Genomic DNA, 26,272 nt, shown 5'->3' with positions numbered 1-26,272 from the left:
TACTTTTCTATTTGATGCGTCCATTCTTTGACTTTAAATGGGGCTGGGCTATGTCTGTCTGCATTCGTCCTTCGTTTTTGAAGAAGACCATGACATCAGAGAAATAATGACATGACTTGCACTTGAGTTTGTTTTGAGTGAGGGAGGGTTGTGCAGGTCACCAGCCTCACTTCTCCTCCAGAGCCATCTGAATCCAGTGACCTGATATTTATCAGAATGACTAGAGAAGGCCCAGGATGCAATGGGAGACCTTGGCCTATCCAGGTACTCACTTAGAGTGAGGTAAAGCCCATTCAGTGAATAGACCTCTTTAAGAAGTAATCAGGTAATGGCCATTTTAATGAGCAAAAGAAAAAATGATGATAACCATGAGTGTTTTGCTCCATTGTACCTCTTACTTTGGAACTAAAAAGTTATAAACTTTTCCTTGTCAAAATGTCCTAGAACAGGGATGAGGAACCTGCAGCCTCTAGGCCACATGTTATCTTCTAGGTCTGAAAGTGTGGCCCTTTGACGGAATCCAATTTGGATTCAGGACCCCACTTGAGGACCTAGAGGACCACACATGGCCTTGAAGTCTGAAATTCTTCATCTGAAGTTCCTCACCCCCATTAGAATTAGTGAAGATACTTGGTACAGAATCTAGAGCCCTTTTCAGAAATATTCACCTCTTCTTGTATTACTACCATAGAAAGGGTAGCATAGAGAAAGCTATGGGCCTTGTGCTCCAGTGAGGGCCTTATTATTCCTTGCTACTAGACAAAAATGACAACAGTCTGAAGGGTCTTTGCCTGTCTGTATATGTTGCCTAACCTAGAACCATAGACTGCTTGAGCCAGTAGGAGAGAGAGGAATGCTGGCAAATATTTAACAATTAGCCCTTTCTTAATCAACAAAACTATAAATCAAGCCCAAATATGTAACATTTGCCAATTTCTGTGACATAAATCCTCCCAGTGGAGGACAATGGATTCTCGGTAGCCAGCCACTTCAGTTGGCTCTAGCACACTTCTGGCTTAAGAGATCATACGATCAGAGCTGTAGAATTAAAAGAACCTCAGAGACCGTGTAATATAATCCTTCCTCAATTTTTGGATGAGAAAATTGGAACTCAAAGAAATGATAGGATTTTGTTGTTATTTAGTCATTTTCAATCATACCTGACTCTTCATGACCTCATTTGGGGTTTTCTTGGCAAGGATACTGGAGTGGTTTGCTATTTCCTTTTCGATTTCATTTTATGGATGAGGAAACTGAGACAAACAGGATTAAGTGACTTGCCCAGAGTCACACAGCCAGTAAGTGTCTAAGGCCACAGTTGACACTAGGCACTATGCCACCTAGCTGCCCATATGCAATTATCTGCCCAGTCTATAAACTGAAGTGAGTAATTGAATCAATCTCCCTAATCTTGCCACATACATCAACTTTATTACTGAGGAAGAGAGAAGAAAAGAAAGAAAACTTCACTTCAGAAACAGACCATGGTACAGGAGAAAGGAAATTAACTCTAGAATCACAGGCTCTGGGTTCAAGTCCTACCTCAAATACTTACTGCCTATGTGACCTTGGGCAAATGACTATTTCTTCATCTGTAAAACAAGGGGGTTCGATTAGATGTCCTCTGAACTCTCAGCCTATGATCCTTTAATCATAGGATCATGGGAATATAATCTAATTATCAGGAAAGAGGTGAGAGAGTGGAGAAAGAAACATAATTAAGGCACTTGAGTCAGGGAAGACCAGGGTTTGAATCCCCTCTCTGACCATTGATAACTCTGTGACTCTGGCCAAGTGACGAAAGATCTCTGAATCTCATGTATAAAACAAGAATAATCAAATACGTCCTTCCCACATTACAGAATCATTGGGAGAATTAAGTGAGCTAATGTGTGGAAAAGCTCTCTGTGAGCCTTTTAAATCAATATCTAAATGTTCACTGTTATTACTGAAAAGAAGCTGAACAGTTTCCCAGAGCACAAAGGTTCTAAGAAAGTGTGCGGGGGGACAAACAAAATGGGAGAGGACAAGAAAATGAGCAGGGAAAAGGGAGAATTTGCATGAAGACACTGGCGAGCTCCACAGACCTGAGAACCTGCGTCACTTCCCTCAGCTTGTAGAAACAGGACACGTCCAATCAAATTTCAGCTGGAAGTCTGACCCTCTCCTGAAGGACCATACTACTAGAAGGACACAGCTAACCTTTATTTTCCTTAGTTGGAAGTGTTGTTTATGGTTGGCCTAAGGGGTATTAAAGGGGAAAAAATAGTATAATGTCTTCATGAAGCCCTTATACGCTTTAAAATTCTAATAACCTAGGCTGTAGGCCTGAAAGAAACGTGTAAGTGGCATTTAAAAGTAAATTTATTAAGGTTTACAGGACACCATTATCCACTAGATATTGTTATTTAGGATCCTGTGGCCAAAGGAAAATAGCCACCGTAAGGGGAGAAGGTAAACTGTGCCCTCTGAAAAGCAGACTGAAGTCTCTATTGGCTGTGAGAAGAAAATGAAATTTGCTTTAAAGGCCACGTGACTATAGCTATTTATGTCTATCATGTTTACTGCTGAAGTTAAAGTTTCTAAGTTTAAAGGCTGTGCAAAAACCTTAGGAAGACACCATACTTAAAAAATAAATTGTCTTCACATGAGTCTCATTGACCAAAACTTTCCAAAAATCTTTGTCAGTTTTTTTCAAATTAAATTTTATTTTTTAAATTAATAGAAATTATTTTTCTTCCCATCACCCTGATTCCATTTAATAAAAAAAAGAAAAAGGAAAACAAATTCCTTACCAAAAAAATATGCATGGTCAAGTAAAGCAAATCCCTTCATTGGCTGTGTTCAAAAGAAAATAAGTGTCACAAATAAATGCCCCCTGAACCTATCAGGAATCTGTCAGGAGATGGGTAGCATGCTTCTTCAGAGATTCTCTAGAATTCTGGGTGGCCATTTTTGTCAGTTGTACTAACTAAGCTGTTTGTGAATTTTACAGAATCCAATCAGAAAGGGTTATATTTCCCTGCCAGTTGGAAATTCTCCATTTCCTATAAATCTTTGCCCTTTGTGAGGGCAACTGCCAGTTAATGTGAAGGCTGCATTGTTCTTTCTTTCTGGTCCCAGTTTAGCCTAGTGAGTAGTCAGTGCCAGTGACTTGCTTTGGGGTAGCAGGAAGTCATTTAACATTTCCATTTCCCTTATGAACAGCCAAGATAACAGCGAAATCCCTCTCTAGTGAGATGGGCTCTAGTAATGGTCCCTGTGAACTTGCAGGAGAAAAAACTAGAGGAGAGGTCTTGAGCAGGGTAGGCCAGGGCTACTCTTCACAATCTCTTTTCCTCTGCACTCTACTCAACAGTCACCTGAAGATAGAACCCAGAATTAGGGGGAGGTTTGGAAAGTGTCAGGGTTCCCCAGATTAGAGGAGGTGGTTTTTATTGGCACTTTGGCACAGTTTCTACCTGCCTGTTAGGGAGACTGTAAAGATAAATTTGATAATAAGTGTAAAGTGCCTTGAGCTCTCAGAGTAAAATGTTTTAAAATAAAGCTTATTTTAGTTGCCTAAATGAAAGGGCTATTCCAACAAGTGATTGAAATGTAATATGTGACTCTTGACTGTTTCCCCTATAAAATTTAGCCTATAAAAGCCATTTGCAAAACTATTCACTGGCAATTTATTCCAGGTAAGTAGTAAAGAAGCTTGGAGCTTGATTTCATTCATTTGACTACCCCATATTCCCCTGCTGGGAGAGCAGGTTGATTTTTTTTCAATATAAATTTTGGATTACTTGTGGGGTTTTATTCTCATCTGCAAAGTAGCATTAATAAATGACCCATTGATTAGAGGAAAATAAATGGATATTTTCCAACTTCTTCAATATTTTGTGACTCTGCTAAGTTCGGAATACTGAATGTTTTCAAATTTATTTCTATGGATAGATATATAGATATATATACACTCACTACTCTCTACATATGTACATCAATATCCAAGAATGCATAAACATATAAAGGGTGTCCCAGAAGTTTTAGTGTAATTTAAAGCTTTAACTTTATAAAACTTCCCTAAGAATTTTGGAACACCCTGTACCATATAGCACAGTGAACACAGATCTGGCTTCTGAATGAGGAAGACCCGGGTTTAAGTCCTGCTTTTGCCTCATATTGATTGTATGGTCAAGTCATTTAACCTCTTAAGGTCTCCAATGACTTTCTGAGATTAAATTCTAGAGAAGATGCCAATCTGTGTTGGAAGGCAATGTTTTTTCCCAGGAGATACCTGTGTGGGTAATACCAGTGTTTTGGTCAAGATTCACCTGTGATGACTTGGGTGACACTAGAGATGAAACTGCTCTTGTAACCAAATGACAATACTAGTGTTTGCTCTTGTAAAGTGGGCCTTGTGTGTGATTTGTTGTACATATCAAGGACTACATTTCTGAGTTATACTACAACTTAATAACATTTTTTTTGTATATCTGCTTATTTATACTAAGATTGTACATACAGTGTAATTACATTTATCTTTCAGTTATTCATTGTGGTAGGGCAGGTAGGTGGTGAAGTGGATAGTATGCCAGATCTGGAGTCTAGAATACTCCTCTTCCTGAGTTCAAATCCAACCTCAGACTCTTACTAGCTACATGACCCTGGCCAAGTCACTTAACACTGTTTGCCTCAGTTCCTAATGCATAAAATGAGCTGGAGAAGAAAGTGACGAACCACTCCAATATCCTTGACAAGCAAATCCAAAATGGGATCACAAAGATTGGAATGACTTAAAACAACAGAAATATTCATTGTGGTATTTTATGCAAGTTCCCAAGTTTTGGGGGTCTGCTACATGAATGGCCAAAGGCAGGTTACATATATGTGGAAGAAAAGTCAATATGCTTACAAAAAACAGAGTTTAAATTATCATTATAATTATTCCTATAATAAACAATCTTCCACATGTAACCTGGGCTTTTCTAGTAGAAGAGGACAAAGAGTCTCTGTAGTAGACAATCTGGCCCCTTATTGGCCTCTCCATGCTAGGGGTACTATGCATGCTCAGAGAAGCCTGAGTTACATTTAAAGTGATGCTGTGACTTGGAAGGTACTGGGTGGCACAGTGGATAGAGTGTTACAGTTGGATTCAGGAAAACCAGAGATTGAGAGATTTAACTTCCAGGAATAAGGAGAAGCCGTTCCTACAATCTTCTGCCATATGAGCATTGGTTAAAGGAACTGGGAATATTTAATATGAAAAAAGAGAGGTCTCAGGGACAACACAAGAGCTGCCTTCAATTATTTGGAAAGTTTTCATGTGAAAAAGGAATTAAACATTATTAGTGTTGTTGTTTTTAACTTAAAAGAACAGAATGAGGTGTAATGCGTGAGAGATGCAGTGAGCCATATGTAACTCGATATACAGAAAACTTTTCTAATAACTAGGACTATTCAAGAGTAGAATGCATTGTCTTGGCCTCATTGATAGTCTATAAGGAGATGCTGGCTAGTCACTTTCAGCTCTGAAAACTTGAGGTTCCAATTCTCAAGATCCAAGATCTCTCACTACCTTATTGGGGAAATTAGATTTTAGAGACCACATATCTGAGAGCTTCTTTGTGGAAGCCAATTATCTGACTGGTCAGAACCACCAAGTCTCAGCTCACAGGAAAGAATGCCATTACATTACAGAGTCAGTCCTCCTATTTTCTGTGAGAAAAAATAATCATCATTTCTGTCATATCTTTTAGTATAATGGATTCCATCAAATGAATATACTATAATTTTATCAAAATGTTTGTTTTTTGATGATTTTTTTAATCGCCAAAATCATGCAGAAAAAAGTCAATTAGGAAAAAAACCGCTATAATTCTTAAAGATGACTATTTCCTATTTTATAGCCACAACTGACTTGTCAGCCGCCTCGTTTGAGATGGAAATGTCCCAAACTGGATTCAGTGCTCATTATTCACAGGTAAATTGATCACTTGATGGTAGGAACTAAAACTTGGCTTTCCTCTCTCTGCTTAAGTGATATAGTGGATAGAGTGCTGGTCCTGAAATCAAGAAGACCTGAGTTCAAATCCAGCCTCAGACTTTTACTAGTTGTGTGACCCTGGGCAAGTCACTTAACTTTTGTTTGTCTCAATTTTCCTATCTATAAAATAAGAATAGTAATAGCACCTATGTCTGAGGGTTCTTATGAGGACCAAATGAGATAATAATTGTAAAAGCACTTAGCACAGTGCCTAGCAAATAATAACTACCATACCATAGAAATCTTAGCAAGTATTATTATTCCACAAAATTATCTTTTTTACTTGATATTCAATATTGTGTCAGATGTCTCTGATATGAGGATTATCTTGACTACATTCTAATGTTTCCTGATCCAAATTTGAAAATAGCATTCCTTAGGCCTCTTATTAGAACTGTATATGAATTTGTTACATATTTAACAAGAAAAGCAAGCTGTACCTAACAGAGATTTATGATTTCAGGTGCAGTCCTCTGCAGTTTTCAACATCCCTTTCTGTTCTAGTCTACTATGCATATGCAAATGCCTGTTTCATTTAGTATTCAATAAGTTCTAAATTTTAAAAATTGAAATGATAATAACAGCTAACATTTATGTAGCATTTTAGAGCTTTGCAAAATGCTTTACTCATGTTATATCACTCCATCTCACAACAGCCTTAAGAGGGAGGTGCTATTATTATCTTCATTGTATGGATAAAGGAAAGTGAAGCAAACCAAAAAAAGAAACACGTCATGCTGCCCAGCTCACTATGGAATGTTAATAATTGTACATCACACACCTTTGGCTGCTCATCTTGCAGCCCTGCAGGGGAAAAATGTAAATGCCATTCATTTCAGAAGTTCTATGTACATATACAGTTCAGGGAGAAAACTCATTCTTAGTGTTTTGAGCAGTATATATTTCTTTTTCTCAGTGGGAGGCAAAGTTACATGATAGAAAAGAGAACTGGTTTTTGAGTATAAGAACCTGGCTCCAAATCCCACCTTTGGCAACTGCAACTTATGTGACTCTGGGCAAATTATTTAATTTCTCTCATTTTTCTCATCTGCTGAATGAGGAGTTTTAGTCTAGATGAGTGCTAAAGACCCTTCCATCTCTAGAGCTATGATCCCACAATCAGCGTCAACCTGTTCAGTAACGATATCTGTACCTGAGTTCTTCAGGGCACCGGAGACCTGGTCCCCTCCCCAGCACCATATGTGTGAAAGAGTATTAAAGGCAACTGTAGTGATCAGAAAAGCATGTCTATAGTTTTTCACTGTGAAGGTCTTGTGGGGCCCACAAAGAAGTACTGACCTTTCAGTGTGTATATTAGCATATAGAATCTCAAGAGGGATTGAGGATTGTTCCATCTCTGTACTTGTATCCCCATATACTTAGCCAATACTTAGCACGGTGCCTGGACACATAATAGATGGAGAATAAATGCTCATCCACTGATTGGTTGATATTTATCTTTCTGTTTGAATATAAGGACTGGGTTATGCTTGGAGCTGTAGGAGCCTATGACTGGAATGGAACCGTTGTCATGCAGAAAGACAGCCAAATTATAACTCCATCAAATAATTCCTTTAATGTGGAGTCTACTAAGAAAAATGAACCACTTGCTTCCTATTTAGGTGAGTATATTTATATTCTTTAATTAGATGTTATTAAAGTTCCTTTTTCTGGGGATTTGACTTCACCAGAGCCCTAGGCTTCGATGCCATTAAGGTAAGGTTGTCCTCTGACCACATCATTCCCATGATCCATAGATTACATTGGCTCCCAATTAGCCCTAAGATCAAGTACAGACTCCTCTGGTCAACATTTAAAGTCTTTTACCATCTTGCTTCACCCTACTTTTTAATCTCATTATACATTACTATCCTTCTCTCTCTCTGTCATCTAGGCAAACTGGCTTTCCTGCTCTTCTTCCCTCTCTCTTGTCTCTCTTGATACCAGTTTTCCTCTATACCTGGAAGGTATTTCCTCCTCACCTCCACTTCCTTCATCATTCATCTCAGTCATCATGAGGCCTTTCTGTTTTCTTATTCTACTTGCCTTCCCGCCAGGCTCCATGTGCTAGTACTGTGCTTTCCCCACCCCTGGAGAAATAACCTGGTATTTACTTTGCATATGTTTTGTATATACTTATGTATCATATAGTATAATATGTATATAATATATTATATGTAACACACATTATATATATAATATTATATATATTATCTATTGTATACATAATATAATATATCTATGTACAATGTATATAATTCCCTGACAGGATGTAAACTACTTGAAGGCACTATTGTTTCATATTGTCTTTGAATTCCCAGTGGCTAGCAGAGCACATAGTAGGTATTCAAAAAATATTTGTTGATTGATTCACTTCTTTCTTGGCCAGTCAGATAGGAAAGCCTGGAATAAAATTATCTCAAAGACATTGTGCTTAGAGTTCTAAATGACACATTATGTGAAAGACCAATCATACCCAATGTGAGGATCAATTTAAAGGAATGTGCATCTTTGTCAAGAAAACCTCAAAAGGGGTCACAAAGAGTCGGACATGACTGAAAAATGACCAAACAAAGGGGTGTTTAGCTTGAGGAAGAGAAGAGTTGGTAGGGTGGGTAAAGGGTGGGAAAGAAAGGCTGTGGTAGAAAGAACTAGAAGCAACTAGCAGAAGCTTGTTTATTCTTCTGAATAATGATAAGCTTACTAACAATGCAAATTCTCCAGCTTTGGAAGGGAACAGATTTCAACAAGAACTTGTAAATTCCCCATTACTGGCAGCATTTTAAGGATACCTTTATTTGATTGGTAGGAGATTGGACTTGATATAATTTCCAAGATTTGTTCCAAGTCATAGATTCTATTTTATATAAACTATGGTGAGCTTAGAGACTGACTTAGATGTGTGAATTACACTCCTGTCATATAAAAGGGAGGAAACAGGAAAAATAATAATGCTAACCTGGAATATCTAAGTGATAAATCTCTTGGATCAAAATATACTCCAATGCAATCAGTTGCTTGATACAAATGAACAGCTAGGTATTATACTAGGTGCTGTGAGACATCAAAAAGTGCAAGCTACTGTTCCTGCCCTTGGTGATCACTCATGTTTTAGCTACCAATGGCCATCCAGGTGTTGGAATCAGGTACTGTGGAGTGCTTAGAGCTTGGTCAGATGTCAAAGATGCCAAGATCCTCCATTGCATCCCAAACCATCAGCAGTCATTCTGGTTTTTATCTTGCCACTGGATTTTGATGACTCTGGAAGAGAGAGTGAGGCTAGAAACTTTGTACAGCTCTGTCTCACTTACATCTAATTCATGTGCAAGTCAATACATCACCTCCTGATGTCACTGGTCCTCTTCAAAAAACAAAGGACAAAAAAACAACAGCTACCTACATTACATATTAACTAATAGCCAAATGAGGTCTGTTGCTGATGAACCTTTTAAGTTAAAATCTCCTATTCCAATCACTGTGGTTGCTCAGAGTTATTTTCAGCAGAGTCAGAGATCTTGATCATAAGATATTATTGGTGGCACAGAATAAATACCAGCTTCTTCATTCCTGGCTATACAGGCTAGAATTTATGACTCTTCTCTGTCCAGGAAAGGAAAACTATGAATGTGCTGTCTGCAATGTACAGGAACGATGAGGTTTTCGTCTGTCGCAGCAATCACTCAATTAACTCGGTCACAAATGAGACCATGATGCCCTTTGCCAAAATAAAGTCTAACTTATATAAGGAAATTTCTTTCCAGGAAGAAAAGTACCCAGAAATCCCAGAAAAAGAAACTACCCAATGGTTTTAAACTGATCTCTCAATCCATAGAGAGATTTTACAAAAGTTCATTAGAAAGTTTACAAGCTAATAAAAATTTGAATTTGTGAGCCTAACACCTGCCTAGGTTACAAGCTGTTATTACATTAAAAATCTTTTGCATAGGCTCTACAAAAATATTTTATGTTAATCCCTAATTCTCTGGGAGCAGCACACATTCCAATAGCATGTACCTCTATAGCTAAACATGCTCCCCCCCTTTTTAGAAGGTCCTTGTCCCGTGTTCCATACAGACAAATCTTCACTTCATAAATGGCTGGGGTTTGTTGGTGCTAATAGGAACTAGGTCATTTTCTTCAGGTTTATTGATTACTAGACCACATTAAGCAGAATCAAAAGTAAAGTTATGGAGTGGAACCGTTAAATCAAAACCAATCAAAACAATTTTTCCCCTGACCTATTAGATCTTGTCACTTTATCAAAGAAGAAAATTAGAATAATATCAGGATTCATTTCTCATAAGGATTGTAATTACTAAAAGTTCCTCCTAATTTTCTATCCCTTTTATACATGAGAATAATATTTTATTTTGCCTTGAGTAGTGTTCTAGATTTCTTTATGTTTTATACATCTTCCTCATTGAGCCTTTTTGATTCTACACCTCAACAATATTTTTCAGATCATTAGATCTCTCTCTGACATAAGCCTGTGTTCCTGGAAATAACAACAAATGTATTAATTTTCTCTTTCCAACTACTACAACCTCCCCAAGTTCAGGAAATGACAAAGATTGCCTAACATGCAGAGTACATAGTCATGACCTAGATAGTCTCTGGTCTTCACATTAAGCTCTTTGAGATTTTTTGTTTGTTTGTTTGTTTTTATATTCAGTATTGCCTAATTGTTGGTAATTGCTGCCCCCTCCCTCCAGCTCTGCCTAGCCAAAACCTTTTCCACCCAACAAGTGTCGGACCAAATGCTGTCTTCTCTCTGGAACCAAAGATCTTGCCTATTATCTCCCTCCTCTATACTACTTTAACCCTTTGTACCTCCCTTATTCTATCATTATTTTTATCATTATATTCCTTATCCCACTTTAGCATTACATGGTAATGATATCAAAATTATTTCAAACATAGTGCTACTCATTTTTACATTCCTTCTTCCTACAGCACCTAACGAAATCAATAAATACCAATTTCACAAATGAATATTCTACGAAAGTCCTACTTCATTGCCTCATAGTGGCTTGGAGGTGGCTTGCATTCTCAAAGTGTGTCACTAGAGTCCTGCCAAGTTTTTATCAAACTGGAAAGACTTTGAATAGGGACTCAGTGATGGAGAATGTGTTGGCTTCCCAAGAATTACCCCAGTTACTAAGAGAAGGTTTGATATTAAATGATGAATTTTAAAAAAGTCAGAAAAGGGGCAAAAGACAGTTCCTGAAGACATTAAGCTCATCCATATTAACATTCTAACTATAAATGAAACAAAAGACATAAAAAAATGGCGCAGTGAAAGAAAAGCTCATAAGAGACAGGGCCCCCACTGAGACATAGTAGCATAAGTGCCAATAACCACTACCAGTATAAGGCAGAGAAATTCTGTGACAAAAACTTTGCAAGGTTTCTTAAATTGAGCCAACATATACTGCGATGCTTGGTAATTTCAAGGCAAAAGTGATTACTGAGGAGCATAGCAAAAATTATTTAGGAAAATTTGGTACAGAATTTTTAAAAAATGAAAGAAGCCAACATCTTTAAAAACTATTCTAGTCATTTTCCCCATGTACATTATGAATACTTTCTTTAAGAAGCATTGGAAGCAGTAGACATACAGAAAAAAATCAGCCAAGAAAGAAAATGAAATACATTGTCTTCTCAGATGGAAAAAGGCTGATTATAGTTAGAGTAGCTATATCAGAATAAACTTTTGATGTTCAAATTGTTTATTATCCTTTCTTGGAGAAGTTTAACCAATACAAAAGAATCACTATAATAGGAAACTCCAAAAGGCCTAACACCACCTCAGCCAGCAAACACTTTAACTTTGCCAAGTGAGGAGACACAACACCCAAAGGCAGGGGTGCTTTAGTAGGCAAGCAAACTTTTCAAACTTTCCAAAGGAGGAGAAAGGAAGATCAGATGCAGCGTTATTGCAAAACAAAACAAAACAAAACAAAAGCCAAAAGCAATTGAGAAGAAAACAAATCTTTAAAGAATTTGGCATGTGCTTTAATTAGTAAGACAGCAAATAGGTTAAAAAAAATGGAAAAGCACTGAAGACATTTCTCTAATGATCTATTCTGCTCAGTGGCTACAATGAAACCATCATATTTGAAGTTTCCTACTGCAGTATCTCAGGGATTATGTGAAAAATTGAAATGGCACTTAAGAAAGTAAATCTAGGGAGAGAGTCTAACCTAGATCAAATATATAGTAGTCCTATATTCACCAAATGGAAGAATATAAGAAAGAATCAAAAACTGCCACAGTTCCTGGTTTTAATCCGTAAAATGCAAGAATCAACTTCGCACAAATGAATATATGAAGGCAAACTTTCATGAATGGTTTTCTACAGTAGACTACATCTTTATCATTGTACAATGATCTGGGGAGAGGGAGGTGAGACGATAAGATCAAATGGTTTCTACTGTCTCTTGATTTAAAAAAAAAAAGCAATTTTTGATCCAGTAGAACAAAATGCAGCTTTAAAGATCCCTCTCCAACAAGATATCTTCAATAAGCATGTTAAAATCTTATTTGCTTCTATGAGAGATATGGCTATACAGGTAAATTTCTGAAAGGGTACAGGATTTAGGATAAGAGTACTTAGGGATCAAATCCAAGCTTGACTGCTTGCTGCCTATCATCTAACTTCTCTAGGCCTTATTTTCTTCATATATAATGAAGCAGTTAAATGACAAGCTGGTCGCAGCATGGTGTAGGAGGCACAGACCATGACAGATTCCACTTTGGAGACCAAAAGCAGTGTTTTTAGTGATCCCAAATAGCTTGATGTTGCAACAGCAACAACAGCAACAAAAAAAAAAAAAAAAACCATTTAGTTTTCACACTAGCTCATCTCGATAGTAACTTTGTGGTTGTAAATTATGGACCTTCCACATAGCAAAGGAATTAAAATTACAGTATCCCACAGGGAAACAGGAAGATACATGGGTGGCAGGGAGGGTATAAGTCAGGCTGATAGCAAAGTACACATATTCTCTAAAAGAAATGTAAGAATGGGAGCAACTAGGTGGTACAGTGGGTAGGATGCTGAGCCTGGAGTCAAGAAGACATCTTCCAAAGTTCAAATATGGCCTCAGACACTTGCTAGCTATGTGACCCTGGGCAAGTTACTTAACTTTACTTACCTGAGTTCATCATTTGTAAAATGAGATAAGAGAAGCGCATGGCAAACTACTGCAGTATCTTTGCCAAGAAAATCCAAAATGGGGTCAAGGAGACATGACTGAAACAACTGAACAACTGCAACAACGTAAGAATAGATAATCAAGGCCATGAATGCCTATAAATGAAGGTAATTTAGTCATGTAGCTAAAGGAGACACAATAGATCCAGAGCCAATGCTACAGTGACACTCCCAGGACATTACAAGAAGCAGAAGAAGGCTTCTAGTAGCCTCCAGGACTCTAGATTGAGGTTGGTCTTTGGGGGTTTTATAGAAAAATCATAAAACAAGAAGCATAGAGAAAGAGAAGGTGTAGGATGGTGGGGACCTTCCCCATTGAAGCTGCAAGTATGTCTAAATATCTAAGTTAGTAGTTCTCAAGGGGTGTGTCCTTTGGCACAAGGGTTTCATGAGTTAAATTTAAACTTTTTTTTAAAAAATTTAAACTTTTCATTGCATGAACAAGTGTGAGTTTCCTGATTCCTCAAGGCAAAAGACAATAAATACTGTGATGACTGGGGTTAGGATGTTTGAAAGCTATAGGTCTAAGTAACAACAAAAAGATGAACGGAAGAAATGTGGTTTTTAATTTTCTTGTTAAAATTTTGCAATACTCTTCATAATTAGATATTGTAAGGAGATCTACTTTTGAAAAGAAAATGCTTTACCTTGTTATTTTTTTAAAAGCAGAACCCAAATTGAGACGAGAGAAAAAAAAATGGAAAGTACAAACCAAATATTTTTAAAGGACACCAAGCCTGAGTAGTTGCTTACTCTTTAGTCAGAAATCTCAACCATTTGGAGAATGGTATTTATAAAAATGAAGGATATTTTAATACTAAAAACCTTGGTGTCTTTTCTTATTTGTCTGTGGATTAACCTATGGTAAAATATTTGAATCTATAAATTAACATATGTAGTCTAATCTTTCTCAGGCAATGCTATTCTCATGAATTTGTTGTCATTCATGCACCTTAACATTTATAATTAAAACAAGTTAAAGGACACTGGAGCCTATTAAACAGAGGGTAAGAATTTATTTATGTTAAATCTCATGTAAGTTAATAGTCACTGCTCTCTGCATGAGGTTTTATGCCAAAACTAAGTCTACCATGTACAGACACAATTCTGTCCAGAAGTGGTATGTAAATGGGCCCAACTATGTAAAATGCAAGTCAGTAAACATTTATTCAGCACCAGTTTTTTGAGGATTCCAAGTTATAATAAGGTCTGAGGGGAAAATAAGGATGAATAATAGGTTCCAAACTTAAGGGGCTTAGAATCAAGAAGAGTTAAAACCGATCAAAATTCATTTCACAAAGAACTTTTGGTAATAAAACATATGAGTTCTGAGAATATTGCCTCAAGACACAGGCCAATTCTGAAACCCTCATGTCTGCAATTATTCTCTTTCTAGGTTATATGGTCAACTCTGCTACTATTCCTGGAGACGTGATCTACATCGCTGGGCAGCCCCGTTATAATCACACAGGTCAAGTCATTATCTATAGGATGGAAGGCCAAGAAATCAAGATCCTCCAAACCCTCAGTGGAGAACAAGTAAATTTGTAAATTACTATTAATAAAAATCTAAGTGTATCTAGTTAACTTTATAAATCATTCCTCTCTCCTTATTTTTGATAAGCTTAGGTCTGTCAGTTGCTTAACAATTTATATATATACATATAGTTTTTCCATTAAAAGAAATCTTCCTTCAATGGAGGCCTCTTTGTGGTTGGGAGGTAATCCTGAGTTTTTGAAGACTAGATAGCAGAACACAAACTCTGGCAGGTTCTTTCAATCTGGAAAAAAGTTTAGTATAGGCTGTCAGTAGATTATTTTAGCTAGGTAGAACAGTGGATAGAGTGGTCTGGAGTCAGAAAGAGTTGAGTTCAAATCCAGCATCAGACACTTACTAGCTGTTTGATCCTGGGCAAGTCACTAAGTCTGCCTCAATTTCTTCATCTGTAAAATAAGGATAATTATAGCACCTACCTCCCAGGGTTGTTGTGAGGATCAAATGAGGTAATAATTGTTAAGTGTTCAACACAGTGCCTGGCACAAAATAAATGCTATATAAGTTAATTATTATTTCTTTTCATTACTATGTGTCTGTTGTTCAAAGAAGAACCTACTTGTTTTCAGAGAAACTTATAAGGTGAATGTTAAGCTTCCTGGAAATAAATTATTTTAGTAATGGCAACTCAGGAAAACAACTTTTTCCTAATAAAGTATTATATGTCAGAAATGGCATTCATATTGATGAACTGAGTCTTGAAATACTATGCCCCTACTTATTATTTATGAGGTACTGCTCTAGGCATTGTAGAAGACACACTTTAGCATAAGATCCAATTTTCCAAGGAGCTTCAAATCAAGTTCAAGTGATGAGACGTAAAGACTTGAGACAATAACTTTCAGTACCAGGCAGGCAGAAAATGGTTCCAACCCACGTGCTTTGAACAGTAAATTCTTGAGTATCGCAGAGAAGAAACAAGTCCTTGCTGGCTAAACAATCAGTCATGGAGAGAAGAGAGCTGAGCCTTAAAGCATGGGTGTCACTAACATAGATGAAAAGAAAAGGTAAGGATATTCCAGAAAATAAGAAGGAAAAAAATAAAAGTGTGAGATGGGATTAGGAGACAGTGAAAGAGATCCACTGTGGCAGGAAGAAATAAAGGGTTCATGAAGGAGAGTAGTGGGAGATAAGTCTGGAAAGGGAGGTGGGGTTAGTTGGTAGAAGATTTTGAGGGGAGCTGGTAAAAGTTAAGAAATTGTGCTGACTAGGACCAGTACAAACTTGTGTTATTTAATGTCAACTGAGCACTATGGCAAGGCAAGCCTTTTATACCTCCCTATTTATCACTATTTCACTAAACCTTCAGGAAAGATGCAAAAAGATGCTGCAACTTTCCCAGGTGAGTGAGGACTGAGAGAGTACCCCAGAGCACATGCTACAAAAATATGCATTTAGACCTTTACAGAACATATACCTTCGTTGTCTCTCTCATCTCTTAGGATTATATACTCTCTTAAATATAGAGGATAGATGAATTTTTCTGTAATACAATCCTCTTCTTCCCCCTAAAAAAACTTTTTGCTCATTGACCAAGATCATTCTATACAGCTACAGATCTTACTCAGTTTTGCCCTACCTTGGAGCAACACAAAATCATTTGGTGGCAAGAGACTTCCAGATCAGTCTGGTTCCCTATTGAATTTTTATTTCACTTACTACTTCTAAGTATGTGAAAATGCCTTCTGTTGAGTTTTATTGATGAAAATGTCCAACAGAACAATACCAAGGACAGATCCCTGGGGCACTGCATTGGGGACCTGACTCCTGGTGAACAGCAACCCACTCTTGGGGGTCTGATCTTTGAACTACTGCTTCATCCAGATAAATGAACACTCGTGAGAGCCTCATGTCTTCCCCTTGACTATAAGAAATAATGAGAGATTATGCACTACCTTTTTCTTGACTCAGTCTCATAGTCTTCTCCTAAAAGGAATTCAAGTTAATCAACCATGATCTATACTGGCCCATCACCACTTTTTTTAAATTTAGTGCTATTTTTATTACAAATTTAACAAACAAAAGAAAAATATTGCAAGTAACAGGAAAAAAAATAATTTACATACTATGGAAACACAATCAGGATTTCATAAGACCTAGCAGCTTCTACACTAAAAGACCATAGTATAGGTCTTAAAACATTATATTTCAAAGAGCAAAGGAGCTGGAGTTGCATCCAAGTATAATTTATCCAGCAAAGCTGTGTATAATCCTGAATGAAAAAAAAAAGTGTATTTGTTGAACTGAAAGACTTTCAAGTATTTGTAACAAAAAGCTAGAACTCAATGGAAAATCTGATATAAAAGATCCAGAAGAAATATACGGAAATCATTAAAAATTAATTATATGGCACGGAAAAAAAAATAAACAGCAACCACCAACATTTCAACTGATTATTTAGCTAGCAAGGACTTATTTCTTCTCTGAGATACTCAGACTCAAACACCAACAACAAAGAATGAGAAAGTTTATACCATCCATTTTAAAGAAGTAAATATACATATATGTGTGTGTGTACATGTAGATATTATAATAATTTAAACACAGTAGATGTATTCCCTTCTGCATTGTTTTTTGTTTTCTTCTGTCCATTTTTTTAAAATGCTTCAATTGTCTTTTTCGTTTCTATATTTTGTTCCCTGTTCACTAATCTACTCTCTACCCCTAAAAGGAGTGTTCTGAAATGGCTTCCATTACTCTTTGGTAATTAATGGTTTTCATTACTCCTCCCATGGATGAGTTCCTAGGGTTATGAGTATAAGTAATGGAAAGAGAATTTACTTTTGTAACAAGTGTGACTAGCCCAGCAAACAAATCAATACACTGGTCTGCCTCTCTAGCTCATTACCTTCCTATCAAGATGACAAAGAAGAAAAATCATGATTATTTTGAAGTATTCAGAAAACATTCCCTCCATTTTTGGCCACTGAAACTCACAGAGACCAAATACTAAGATAGGAAGTGATGATAACCTGCAATGAAATCACAGACCATTGAGATAGCGAAATATGAATGAAATCAAGTTAAAATGAAGGGGGAAAAGCCCAAACAATGTAAACCTGAGAGGGTATGTGTTGGAGAGGGGAGAGGCAATGCAGTTACAATCACTTTTCTTTAATATAGTGAAAGAAGCACTGACTTTACAGTTAATGATCTAGGTTTGAATTTCCCATGTTCTAGTAGTGTGACCTTGGACTGGTCATTCCTCCCCAATCTTGGAAAGAACTTGAACTAGATAATATCTAAAGTTACTTTGAGCTGTAAATTGATAGGATGCCTCCCTACTTTTTTTTTTCTAAACCCTCTGCTTTATTCTCCCTCTGGGGCTAGTAGAGAAGGGAAAGAGAGTAGAAGGAACGTTAAAATCTGTTCCTGTTCCTTTTGTTTATCCATTACCAAGCCCTAAAATCTCCACAGCTAGGCTGTCAGAATTCTCTAAGCCCACATATATCCATTCTTTTGCACTGTGAGGTCCAAAGATCACTTCTGTGCCCAACTCCAATGTCAGCATTCTTCTTCCTTGTCATGACATATAAGAGCATGCAGGGTGGGGGATTGGGGGGTGGAAATAGATACTATTCAGGTTTTCCCTTAGGGCAGTTTAAAGCTATTAAGGCTCCAAAAGCCCTAAGACTTTGGAAATAACTTGAATTTGAACCATTTCCGTCGTCGTCATCTTTCTTCTTCTTCTTCTTCTTCTTCTTCTTCTTCTTCTTCTTCTTCTTCTTCTTCTCCTTCTTCTTCTTCTTCTTCTTCTTCTTCTTCTTCTTCTTCTTCTTCTTCTCCTCCTCCTCCTTCCCCTTCACCTCCTCCTCTTCCTCCTTCTTCTATTAGAGCAAACATTGGACTAGGAATCACAAGTCCTGAGCTCTAGTCCTAGTTATATCATTTGCTACTTTGGTGATGTTGAAGGATGGTACTGACCTCTCTTAGACTCCGTTCTATCATGTATGAAATGGACACAATAATACCAGTCATACTACATGTTCCTACTGCAAGTTGCTATGAGTATCAAATGAGTTCAGAAATGTATAAGCAGTTAAATGGTAAAATATAATATAAGTATAAAGAGTCATAAATGCAAATCAATTGTATAGTAATTTTCCACATCTTAATATAAGTATAAGAAATAATTTAACGTTTAGCTTCCCAGGGAATTTTATAATCATTGGGATTTCCCTTTATATTTCCTAGATTGGTTCCTACTTTGGCAGTGTTCTAACAACAATTGACATTGATAAAGACTCCTTCACTGACATCCTTCTGGTTGGTGCTCCCATGTATATGGGAGCAGAGAAAGAGGAACAAGGAAAAGTGTATGTGTATGCTTCGAATCAGGTAATGATGTCACTAACATTTGGGTGTGAATCTGAGGTCATCTCTTTTCATTCAATGTTAACTAATGAATTTCTCCACTATACATTATTAATAGAAGAAAAAAGCTTAGGAAAGAAATCTCCAGGGCCCACCAGTATCTTTTAAAAGAAGAACTTGAACTCTTGTGGGGATACACATATCAAATATCTTCTGTTTGACAGTTAGTAGTTTCTACAATAAATAAAGAGTAAGTATGTAGAAGATACAGCATGCCATAGACCAGCTTTGGAATAAGAAAGATCTGGTTTTAAGACCTACCTCTCACACATACCTGCTGGATGTTTACAGGCAAGTTACTTAAGCTCTCAGTGTTCCAGATAATTTCCCTAACTCTCTAAGTTATAGGTGGGTTGCAAAGCCACAGAGGCTGACAGCGTTTTCATACTGGAATTTCCTCATAAGTCAGGCCCTACCCCTCTCCAAGAGAGAGACAGAAACAGACAAGAGAAACGAGGGAGACAAAGACAGGAAGAGAGATCGAAAGAGACAAAGAGAGACAGTGATTTTCTCAAGGTCACTTAGCTAGTGTAGCTGATACAACATTATAACCCAGGTTGACAGACCCCGCATCTAGAAAACTTTGCATAGCGTCATTGTAAGATTTGTATTCTGCCCAGAGCTCTAATTTTCATTTGTTGAGTTAATTTTGCTTCGGTTTTTCTGCCTGTAGAAAGGAGTTTAAATATTATTTCTGTATATATTATCCCAATATCACAGATTTAGACCTGGAAGAGACCTTAGAAAACATCTGTGATACTAATAGCATATAATATTAATAATATTTAATGATAATGAAACTGAACCTCAGAGAGGTAATGGACTGACTCAAGGTCACACAGTACCTTTCCCCCTATTTCTATTTATACTAATGTTAGTTGCTAAATTTTACATAAAATATGATTTTTAGAATAGACCTGTCATTCCATTGACAGGGAGGAAACGCCTTCTGCCAATGCCTGCTTTGCAATTTATAGTCTTAGAGAGTGCCTGGAGGCACTAACCTGTTAAGTGACTTACCCAAGGTCACCAGATACTTTGTGTCAGAGGCCGCTGTGTAAGAGATGCTGCATAACATTGTAGACAGAGAATCAGTTTTGGTGGGTCTTGAACTCAGGCCTTTCTAATCAAAGAGCTGTCCTCTAATCACTATAGAGCACTGCCCCTCAATATGTAAAAAATATTATTACTATAATTGCGTTGCAATTAACGTTATCTAATTTTAATATATCTGAAGGTCTCATTATCTCCTAAGTACACTATGTAATTGTTATTTTATATGATCAAATGACTCCATGTTTCTCCTTTTTTTCTTGCCATCTTCTTTTTTCCCTGTCTTTAAAAATGCTATTTTTCATTTTGTCCCACATTCATATTCTCTTCCACCTCCTACTTCCTATCATTTGCTAATTTCCTTCACTCGAGACTCACAACACTTGCAATAACTTTGTCCTTTGAACAGAGTAATTTTTATCTTTGTTCCCCAGAAGAGAATCTGTAATCATATCTTTGGGGGACTTTTCCAAGGAGTATGGGATTGAGTAGAAAAAAGATCACAGAATGAATGAAGATGCCTCTAAAACGTCAATTTCTTGTTTTTATTAAGTGTTATGAAGTGTCCACTGGCTCAGCCCGACTGATACAAAGCTATTGATCCATTTTCAGCTGAATTTCTCTTCAAAGCCCTATGATCCACTATATGGAATCCTTAACTTGCCCACACAGAGTTATTACACAAATTTTTTGCAGTTACTGTGGTCATTATTAGCACAAATTTTGTATGTACTTTTAAAAAAGTCTACTCTAATGCAGTAATGAGAGATATCCATAAATATCCTTTTCCCTCTTTTTCACAGACTAGGTTTGAATACCAGATGAGCCTGGAGCCTATTAAGCAAACTTGCTGCTCGTCCCTCAAGCAGGATTCCTGCAAAAAGAAAAACAAAAATGAGCCTTGTGGGGCTCGTTTTGGAACAGCGATTGCTTCTGTGAAGGACCTCAACCTTGACGGATTTAATGATATAGTGATTGGTGCTCCCTTGGAAGATGATCATGGAGGGGCCGTGTACATTTATCATGGAAATGGCAAGACCATAAGGAAAGAATATGCACAAGTAAGAAATCAAACCTTGGGATGATATATGGCTGTTAAACTTCCTATCTGCACTGGTTGGGTTGCTTGCACTGATTCTTGATTGTGATTCTTTACTGGAAAATCCAGATTCATGAGCTTGCCAATTTGGGTGTTGATGCTGTTTTTTACCAAAAAGGAAAAAACACAACCTACTCTCTGACTTTTTTCTTTTATCTAAGTCCCATTCCAGTTTGGTTTACTCATGTCTCCATGACCTAGTCTTTTCTAAACAATAACCATAGGAACAGAAGAAATGTTCAAATGATGCCATCTAACATCTGTAATGCATTTGGTCTCTCAGTTAGGGTATTGCTTTCTGGAGGAAAAAAAAGAACAGTATTTAACTGAATTAATAAAGAAAACTAAATTATTATTTAATATGTAATAACCATGCCATTTTAGTAAAATTATGCCAAATTTATAGTTATGTACCCTAGAATCATAATTTTCTTATTAAAGTCTATTTGCAAAACCTCATGATTTACCTTTAAGGAATTTTTAAACAAAAAAAAAACCCTAAAAAAACAGACTCTGGCCTTTAGTGGGAATTGACATTAAATTTTTTTTTTAAGTAAAATTTTATAGACAATTAACAACTCATAATCTGTAAACATAAAGTGCCTTTTTGCCGGAAAAAAGTAAGCCACCACCACAATGGTCTTTTACAGCAGTGTTTACTACACAATAAACACTGGAGACTTTTAAAAGAACATTATAATTTAATGTTTGCTAAGTGCCAGAGCTGTCTGGGTATTGAGCAACTACACAGAACATAAATACAATACAGTTCACTAAACTTACATAACATGAATACAAGACTGACATTGCCTATTTGTTTCTCTTTTTAAAAATGAATTTTTCTGTTATTTTAATGTCATCATTGAATTTGCAGAATGCATTATATTGAGAAGTTGATTTAAATTAGACACTGGACTGTTTCACTTTTTCAGAAGTGCCAATAATATTCTTCAAAATATGACTTGATACAGACACAAATAGAGAATTTCAAAAGCAACCTATTCACTCCATGTAGTAAATGAGTGGTTTCTTTTAAGTTACTAATGGCATTATTTACAAAATAGTGTTTAAGTGGAAACAGGCAGGATGTCAGAGGATAATATAATTAGGGAATTTTTAGCACATGGAATAAGAATTTCTTTCATATGTTCTGCTACTTTATTACTTCAAAATTAACTCAAGAAATCTAAAAGAGATGCACTTGAGAAGCCAACATGCATTGTCCTTCAATAAAAAGAAACCTCCAAAAATCTGCAGTGTTGGCAGGTATGGGGTATTATTCAGTTGTTTAACTTGTGTCCAAATCTGTGTGACCCCATTTGGGTTTGGTTTTGGGGGTTTTTTTGTTTGTTTTTTGGCAAAGATATTAGAGTGGTTTGCCATTTCCTTCTCCAGCTCATTTTTACAGGTGAGGAAACTGAGGCAGACAGCGTTAAGTGACTTGCCCAGGGTCACACAGCTAGTAAGTGTCTGAGGCCAGATTTAAACTCAGTTTATCCTGACTCCAGGTTCAGCGCCCTCTCTACTGTACCACCTAGCTGCCCCACATGGGGCATACATGTTGCTAATTTTGCAACCCAGAGTTTACACCTTAAATGCAAATTTCATTTAGGTCAGAGTAATGATCAACATTGCTTCCACCCACCATAAATGTTTGCTTTCCATTCTGGGTAGGTGTGGTTAATGGACCATATTTAGATTAGTTTGATGTGTAGTGTCTAGTTCTGGGCTCCATTTTCTAGAAGAATTTTGACAAACCAGAGACAAACAAGACCAGAGGAAGTTAATCAGGATTTTGTGGATACTCAAGACCAACATGAGTGACGAAGAATGTAGAAATTTTTTAGTTAGTATTGTATGAATAGAAGACATGGCCCAAGATCCCTCAAAACTATACCATATAATGATCACGGAAGGAACTGGTAATGATTAACCTATAGAAGAGAAGACTTGGGAAGACAGGAAGAGATATTAGACCTTTGGGGCTAAACCCAAATTCTACTAACAATTAGAATTTGCAAAAAAAAAAAAAAAAAAAAAAGAATAGATTGACCCAGGAGTTAGTGGGCTCCTCCCCTCCTTAAATTTCTTTAAGGTAAGATTGGCTCACTTGTTAGAGACATCAAGGCAGGGATTGATAGTCAGGTACAGCTTTGATTGCCAACCACTGCAGCTTTTCTGATCTCTGAGATCCCAATCAACTTTTTTGATTCCATGATTCTGATTCTGTGAAATAATTGGAGATAGGATAAAAAGATCTATATTAAAACCCTGGTTCTACTGCTTATCACCTATAAAATCCTAAGCAAGTCATTGCCTTTTTCTGGAGTTTGTAGATTGTTCATAGCATCATAGAGCCTGAGTTTTATGGAACCTCAAAGTTCAATTACTCTAGCCCCTTTATTTTTTAGAATAGAAATCTGTGGTCCAGAAAAGTTAAGTGACTTGTCCAAGGTCACATAGGTTGGAAATAGCAAAACAGGGATTTTGGCCCAAGTTCTCTGACTCCAAATCCAGTAGTTTCTTCTTCTGTAAAATGAGGATATAGGACCACATGGTCACCACTATCCCCACTAGCACTTACTAGCTAGGTGACCCTGGGCAATAACTTAACTTCTGTTTGCCTCAGTTTTCTCCTCTATAAAATGGGATAATAATAACACCTACCTCCCAGAGTTGTTTTGAGGATCAAATGAGAAAGTGATTGTAAAGCGCTTAGCACAATGTCTGGCACAGTGTAAGTGCTTTATTATTATCATATCACCATCATCATCATCATCATCATCATCATCATCATATGCTACTTAGATTTGAAAGGACCTAAAATCAAACTGGATCTACTTCATTTCTGTTCAAATGGCAATAGCCATTTCTTCAACATCCGTGAGGGAAAAAAATATCATTAATTTTGCTGACAAAAAAAAGAAAGCACAATTCAATAAACCACAAATTATAAGTCAATGGAAAATAATCTCTGTTTCTGATTTGCTTCTTTGGTCACCTTACTTCCGTGACCTGACTCATCTGCACCATGGAGCTGAGGTATCCCTAAATTTAGGGAAGGTTCCTAACCTTTCGGTTATTGTCTTTTATTTGTCATCAACCAGAAAAATAGCCAAGTCAATTGTCCTGCAATTCTTGATTGTCAGCATGTTGTTTCAGTGCCTAATAAGCATTTGTGGCTGCTGAAAGTGGAGGCGACATTTCAATACAAACTGATTTGTTGTGCCTACACACAATTAATTTTTTAAAAGGTTCTGTTTCCAGGGCAGAAAAGGAAATAATCTATGTGAAAATGCCCATGATTAGAGGTGAAATGCCTTAGATCCCTCATGACTCCCCAGTCTCTTATTTGGCCTCCCTGTATAACTTCCTATTACTTCACCTGCTCTGAAATGCCCCTTCAAAGCACTCAGGACTTGTCAGTGTCCCTGTGGAATGAGACTAGACAGACAGAGGAACCCGAGTCAATCAATGGGAATGCTTTTCATGAGGTTCAGCCAGGGTGAGGTAAGAGCATTTTTTCCTCTCTGGTGTTAGTGACTCTGAAATGATTTTGTCTAGAATTATAAAAAGCAAAACGTCCTTTAGTAATAACAGTGTTTCCTCTTGCCTCCACACAAAAGTTTATTTGAGCACAGTTCCAAATAAAACTTTTCTTTCTCCCTTTTTTCTCTTTCTTTTTATTTCTTTCCTTCTTTCTTTCTTCCTCTTTTCCTTCCTTCCTTATTTGTTTTCCTCTCTTATTTCCCTTCCTTCCTTCCTCTATTTAGTTATCTATTTGTTAGTTCATTCACTTGTAAATCAGCTAAAGTGTAATTTAGATTCACTCTGAAAATGCTTCTAGCATCCAATTCTCCCATGGATAATACTATTTGGGGATTCTCACAGCGTATTCCATCAGGTGGAGATGGAGAGACATTGAAATTTTTTGGCCAGTCTATACATGGAGAAATGGATTTAAACGGAGATGGACTCACTGATGTGACCATTGGAGGCCTTGGTGGTGCTGCCCTCTTCTGGTGTGTATTTTAATAGCACCTAGCTGAATTTGTTTCTTTTCAAGTTCTTCACCTTATATTTAAGTACAAATGTTTTGATTTTCTTTTGATAATAGCTTGGGAACAAAAAGTGCTGTCTGATATGTTAGCATGCCAGATGTCACATACCCAATTATGTAATACATACCCATGTATATGAGTAAGCAAGAAAAGTTCATAAATCTGATGAATGAAGGGGAAAATGAAACAAGTATAATTTATTTTTAGCTCTGAATAGTTGCCCATGAGTAGAGCCAACCTTTCTTGGATGGAGACATTATTATGAGGTGAAATATAAAATATTTGTGTGTGTGTGTGAAAGAAGGAAACTATTCAGAGAAGAAAAGAAAATCAATTGACAATTAAGCATCCATCATGTACCTGGCATAGGTACCTTAGGTGTCTTAGCACCACAAGGGTATATAAGAACAGTTTAAGACAGGTTAAAGACCTGCCCTCAAATAGCTTACAATACAATATCCTTCTTTTCTTTGTTCTCAAAAGAAGCAGAGACCTTTCCCTCGCCCCCTCCAGCTAGTCCTCACTGGGTTTTAATACTTTGCTCCTTTGTATATATTTTGTCTTTTCTTGTATGTATATTTTACCACTCCTATAGGAGGCAATACTCTTAAGGTAGAAGCTATTTGGGATTGCTTAGTAGCAACGCGCCTGTGGGAAATCACCTTCATCTCCCTGAGTCTCAATTCTTCATCTATATGAAGAGGTTAGACTCTAGTGTTCCATCTAGCTCTAAATCTATGAGCTTATGATATTTGTCTTTATATTTCCCGGAGCCTACAAGCATAATACTATACACATGTGAGACTTGAACCGAGGTCTTCTTGAAACCAGTTTTCTTGTATATGTGTGTATGTGTATGTGTGTGTGTGTCTGTGTGTGTGTGCAG

At 36.9% G+C, this 26,272-nt stretch overlaps 1 protein-coding gene across 1 annotated transcript in view; it reads left to right on the top strand.

Moving 5' to 3' along the window:
• The window catches only part of ITGA1 (integrin subunit alpha 1), a 210,340-nt gene that overhangs the window by 130,910 nt on the left and 53,158 nt on the right, over positions 1–26,272 (top strand). The window contains exons 10-15 of the mRNA XM_072605656.1: positions 5,892–5,965; positions 7,506–7,650; positions 14,641–14,783; positions 18,994–19,137; positions 21,030–21,287; positions 25,217–25,347. Coding sequence (XP_072461757.1) covers positions 5,892–5,965; positions 7,506–7,650; positions 14,641–14,783; positions 18,994–19,137; positions 21,030–21,287; positions 25,217–25,347 — 895 coding nt within the window. The remainder of the gene's footprint in view (positions 1–5,891; positions 5,966–7,505; positions 7,651–14,640; positions 14,784–18,993; positions 19,138–21,029; positions 21,288–25,216; positions 25,348–26,272) is intronic.

The sequence above is a fragment of the Notamacropus eugenii genome, chromosome 4 (genome assembly GCF_028372415.1).
Source record: "Notamacropus eugenii isolate mMacEug1 chromosome 4, mMacEug1.pri_v2, whole genome shotgun sequence".
Taxonomy (NCBI): domain Eukaryota; kingdom Metazoa; phylum Chordata; class Mammalia; order Diprotodontia; family Macropodidae; genus Notamacropus; species Notamacropus eugenii.
This window is presented reverse-complemented; position numbering and strand designations above follow the sequence as displayed.